Source organism: Manihot esculenta, chromosome 7, assembly GCF_001659605.2.
Source record: "Manihot esculenta cultivar AM560-2 chromosome 7, M.esculenta_v8, whole genome shotgun sequence".
NCBI classification, from domain to species: domain Eukaryota; kingdom Viridiplantae; phylum Streptophyta; class Magnoliopsida; order Malpighiales; family Euphorbiaceae; genus Manihot; species Manihot esculenta.
In genome coordinates, this window is record NC_035167.2 from 29,490,788 (window position 1) to 29,496,887 (window position 6,100).

Sequence of the window (6,100 nt, forward strand, 5' to 3'; positions counted from 1 at the left end):
ATAATATCTATAAAATTTCTCTTTTTAATGATAAATAACACAAAAACAACTATGTTTTTCGAGTACATTGTCGCTCTTATAGAATTTTTCTATACCTTATTGCTAATATATCTACTATTTCATTCTAAAAGGATAAGAACTTTTATTAGAAGTCAATTCATAGCGATTAGAAACTTGTCATGGTACAACTGCTTCAGATATAAAGCATCTACTATATCCTAGCAGATTCTTAAAAGTGATGCACACAATTTTCACTCTATACTCCAATGTCCATAATGTAATCTGTAGCTTACAACACACATTTGTAGCATTGAATAGATTATCGCGATCACAACTTTAGACTATCATCTTTATCTTCTAACACATGTTGAATGTAAAACAACATTCTTAGCCAACTTACAAAAACCTATACTAGAGTTGTATCATCACCTTAACTTATAAGGTATATACATTTGCTTATAATTGTTCATTCTCCTTTATACCTTAACTTATAAGGTAGAACGACATTTACCACAAGAACGTTGATCAAGAGTTAATATGCTGTGCATAACAGTTGTAAGAATATATGCTAATAATAGAAAGAACCATTAGGTAGAAAGAGAACACACATCAATTTCTAACAAAAGTCACCTTGAAGCTGACACCTCTCAGTATATCATTATCCCCAAATGACTTGTAGACATTTTTACATTCAATTAGAACATCATAATCATCCTCTGGTTCCAATACTGTCCCTAATTGCTTTGATTTATAAGAATCCTGGTCACACCAAAAAGAAAAGAAAAACAGAGTAAGAAACTGATGCAAATTAAGTTAACGATAGAGCAAAAGGCTGCAAAAACTAAAAACAATATAAACTACAAAAACTAGACAAATACACTTAGCATAAGGGAATTACATTGAATTTGGTTGCTCGATATTCATCTCTGCCTATGTTTCACGGAGGTGCCGTACAAGCGCAGAGAACCTTTCTCTGATTATAGCAGAACGAAGAGGTTGTGTCCGTACTCCAAATAGAGAATCTAACAGACCCAGTAGAGCCATGCGGTGCATTAGTAGGAAAGAACACTGAACCAATCAAAGAAACCATACTTGCAGAAGCAATTGAGATTCTGGATGATGATATTATTGATTCTGAAGCACACCCAGATCGATCTTCAGGCCAAAAATTACAAAAACACAAACAACATCCAAAATGAGGTGGAATACAGGTTATGAATGATGGAGAATGCAATTTGAAGCAAATCCAGAAGAATTTATGGGCAAGATTTCACAAAGTAATCGAATTTCACCATTAAAGTGAGAAACTTAAAGGTAAATCAAACTTTGCGATCGAAATTCCAGATGAAATGTCCTAGAAACACTTGCAAAAAGCCGGCCAAGAACCAAGAAGGCAGACCGATGATATTAGAAATAAAGGGAAAAGAAAAAACAAATATAGAAAAGGACCACGTTTTTGTCGTGCTTTTGTAAAGAAACGTATTGGGAGTGTTGCAGTAGCAGGAAAGAACATTGAACCAGTCAAAGAAACCATACTTGCAGAAGCAATTGAGATTCTGGATGATGATATTACTGATTCTAAAGCACACCTTCAGGCTAAAAATTATAAAAACACAAACAACATCCAAAATGAGGCGGGATACAGGTTATGAATGATGGAGAATGCAATTTGAAGCAAACCCAGAAGAATATATCAACCGTTGTGCAGTAACAGAGTGCGTTAACGTGGCCCACTGTCGAATTTAGTCGAACTTAGTCGTTAGCTGAGTCACGATGATAATGTTCACTGTTCATCGTGAATCTAACTCTGCAATATTTAATAAATTTAATATTTAGTAGTTTAGTTCCTCTGGTTTCTTCTTATTCTAACACCGAAAATTAAAGATATTTTGGTGTTCTTCTTATTGTAACACCGAAAATTAAGGATATTTTGGTGTTTTTAATAAAAATTAACGAAAAATTAACTTTAATTTTAATGGAGAGACTTTTAAATGTGAAAAACTAAATTATAAGTTTTTGAATAGAAACTAAACTCGACATTTTATTAAATCAAAAAGACTAAAAATGTTGTTAACATTTTTAATTTAAAAAATGTAATATGAACTAAATGAAAAATTTAGATCCCTTTTACTAGATAGAAACAACGTAAATAATTTTATATCCATTTTAAAAAAATAAATGATTTTCTATTATTTAACTATAATGCTAACAAATACAAGGGTGTCAATAAAATTTTTATATATAAAGTTAAGCGGTGTTAATACTATTTTTAAATAGTAGAAAATAATTTTATTTTTAATAATAGAAATTTATTTTCCTTAAAAAACCAACTTCAATTTTTTATTTTGATTAAGAACTATTTTTCATTGATTTTTTAAATATTTTAAAAGTATAAAAATATTTTTCACAAAATAAATTAATTAGTGGTAGCCAATGACTTCAAAGAATATAAGCAAAGAAGGATTAATTCAATCTGTAATCAATTATTAGAAATATGATGGTTAAGCAAGCCCTTAGTGAGATTGCTAATCATTTAAACTAAACGCCATGACGTTTGGTACATTGAATATATGAACAAATTCAAGAGATAAAAAAGAAATTTTTTATTTATAAAGATCCGTGGAGTTTGAATTCGAGAATATTTTTAAAAATTTAGAAGAGAAATTTTCGTTATTAATAATTTTTAATAACGAATATTTATTTTACAAATTAAAATTGTGTAAAATTAATTTTATAATGTTATAATAACAAATAAATTTAAAATAAAAATATTATTATTCCATAATATTTTTACTTTTAATAATATTATTAATGGATTTACATTCATTGAAATTTTTAGTAATTTTTTTCCCTTATCAATCTATTAATTAAGCTACACACAATCGAATAAGTCACAATTTAATTAAAATTACTTTATTTTCTTTCTTTGTTACTGATACAAACTTTTCCTTGTATTGAAGCCAACAACCTAATGACCTTCATTTTTCGTTACCAAAGCCATTTCCGGCTGGAGCCATTTCTGTCTCGGCTGCCTGTGCTGCCTCCCGGAACTTCTTATAGATGTCACTCTTATAAAATTTTCTTGTCCTAAGCACCAAAACAAAAGATACAAACGTACCAAATAATGTTGCAGCAGTAATTATAATAAAGGATAGCTTGAAGCATTCAATCCCAACACAATTCAGGTCCTGACCAGGCTGCCTCACAAGCCCCCGAGCTGCCAATTGCTTCACTGCCTCTCTATCATACAAGTACCCAGAAACTCTCACATTGAGCAAATATGATCCAATAGGGCTTGCCATAGCCCCAAAATTATACAAAGTAGAGTAGTATTTTAGCCCAAATATTTCAGAGATTATAGCGTAAATCAATGGCCACTGAGCACCAAAGCAGAACCCAATGATGATGGATGATATGTAAAGCCCATTTGGGACATTGAAGGCAATTAGAAGATAACCCACGCATGAAACAAGAAGGATTAAAGTGAGCATTAATGGGCGAGGAAATTTATACTTGGTTAAGAAATGTTCAGAGATGAAACCTGCTGCAACTCTGCCAAGATAGTTCCATATGCTGACTAGTGAAACAAAAGTGCTTATACTTTTTTTAGGGTACCCTAAAGAAGACCCAATCTGACCCAAGTTGTCTATGGCTGTTAGAGTACCTCCAAGGCCACAGATTGTAGCTGACAAGAGGATTAACATGTCAATGCTACAAAGAGCTTGTAGTATAGTGTAGTCTTCTCCTCTATTCGGCGGCCGAAAAGCAGTTCTCCAGCATGAAACGTTGCTCTTATCATCAGAATTGGCCAAAAGTTTGTCACCACTTTGTGTATTAGATGCTGTTGATGAGATGGTGTCTTGACTTGGCTTCTCTGCGATTATAATTTTCAAAGGTGAACGATCATCCGTGGCTAGTTTCTTGCTCTTCCAGATCTTGTTTTCCTCTATAGAAACAATAGCTAGAGGCAAAGCGAGAAAGAAAATAACCATGGCTGCACTAAGACCATACTCACTCTGAGTGAATTTCACGCTTTTCTCTACTATGATTATTATCATCAGAAACCCAGCAAGCCCAAGAGAAACGTAGAGAAAATGGTAAAAGACTTTGAGCTCATCAGGTTGGCGAATTACCTTCATGATTCGAATGGTTCTTAAGAAGACAATAGAGATGGCAGTGGGAAGCCAACCTATGAACAAAATCAAAGCCTTAGAATCATCACCATGAAAGGCATGGTATAATTGGGTGATAATTGCGCCGCTAAGGCCAACGTAACCTTTCAAGATTCCAAGAACAACACCTCGGCTTTCTGGGAAGTTTTTGACGCAGGTGACTAGAGAACCAGTATTAGCAAATGACTGAGAATTTGCACCTATCCACATATACAAGCACATGTGCCAGACATGGACGCCGGTGATTTTTCCAGTAACGGCTAACCATAACATGAAGTACCCAAAAAAGTTCAAGACTGCTCCCATTGAGAGAACCACCCATGGAGGTGTGACCTCGTTGATCAGGCCGGAAAGAACACCGATATTTGCACCGAGGTCTTTGAAGAAACTGAGTAGGTTGAGGGTGGTTTGGTCATATCCAAGAGCGGTTTTAATATCACCGGAGTAGAGGCCGAACATGTAAGTTGCACCGGATGCAGCCATGATTAGTAATGAAGCGAAAACCATGAACCACCGGCCGGTGATGACTTGGATGGTGAAGCTCTTCATACTAGGGAAACCAGCTGTACCAAGAGAAGTAGCAGAGGCGGCAGCAACCGCCATTTTGGTCTATGGTTTTGGGAGGAGTGGCTATGTGGGTGAAAAATTATTACAAATTGGAGTTTCTTTTATGAAGGAGAACTATTGCCATGAGGACACATACTTATTAGTGTATATATAAACAAAAAGTTTCAAAACTTTACACTTTGAGCTATAATAAAAGCGATTTGATGCTTAAAAAAACAGTTTAAAAAGGTATTTTGTTATTAATTTTTTTATCATTAAATATAATTTTAAATTAATTTTTTTATAAAAAAATATAAATATTTTTTTTAACTAGATATTTCAATATGAATACTGAATATGAAACATGTTTATAATTTAGAAGAGAAGGGTTTATTCAACATGGTTTATTCGTAATAAATCATGGCAGAAGAAATTGACAGAGAATATCAAGTAGAGGAGATTTCCCATTTTTGGCAGTTGGAAATTTTCATTTTAATCAAATTTCTGTTTTATTACCTATTTATTTACGTTTACATTTTTTTTAAGTGAAAGAAAAGGAAAATCTAGAAGCTACACTAATTTGTCAAACTCAAACTATTATCCACATCATTGCTAATTAGAATGGGTAGGATGTAAGCAGGGGGCAAGATGAGTAGCCAATAGGCATTGAAAGAGAGACACAAGTTCCTTGTAATTGGGAGGACAAACTTTCCTCCTATTTACCAAGTCTATTGCTTCTTTATAGTCACTTTCAACCACAAGCTTCTTTATGTTCGTGTGTGCTGCCACGTTTATGATCAGTGTAGATGGCTTTCAGCTTCGCTTCTAGAATTGGGATGTTACTAAAAGAAACAAGGAAACCTTTGATCAAGAGTCCATTGTTGTCATGGAAAAGCCCTTCTTCATAAGATCTCTTCTGATGTCTTTTGCACCATCCACATTCAGCTTTATATAACTATGATCAAGTTTGCACCAGCCTATCGTTGTCGCTTATAAGAGTTTACATTAATGTCTTGTAGATTGAGCTTTGTCCATACATTAAGCACTTATTTGACTTGTCGAGTAGCCTTATAACAGACTCATGACTCTCTGAGATACAATTGAAGAAGAATTTTTTTTTTTCCTAATTAAGCACATTGTTATGCTAAAAATAAAGTTCCATTGTATCCCATGATTATGAATATTTTTTTCATGTAAATTACTATGAAACCATTCCTTATGGTTAGAGTTCATGAACAAAAACTTCTCGTCCAGATGATGGAGCATAATAACGTTTAGGCTACTCTTGCCTCCACACAACTGCGAAGAACATGAAGTGTGGGTTAAAAGGAATTATTGCAAATATCACAATAAGCTGATCACCAAGATGTTTGTAAATACGC

General features: G+C 33.5%; 1 protein-coding gene across 1 annotated transcript; it reads right to left on the reverse strand.

Annotated features, from left to right (window-relative positions):
* Positions 1–2,978: 2,978 nt before the first annotated feature.
* On the reverse strand, positions 2,979–4,721 carry LOC110619040 (protein NUCLEAR FUSION DEFECTIVE 4). Its single transcript, XM_021762300.1, has one exon. The coding sequence runs from the start codon at positions 4,719–4,721 to the stop codon at positions 2,979–2,981; it is 1,743 nt and encodes a 580-aa protein (XP_021617992.1).
* Between the last annotated feature and the right edge of the window lie 1,379 nt (positions 4,722–6,100).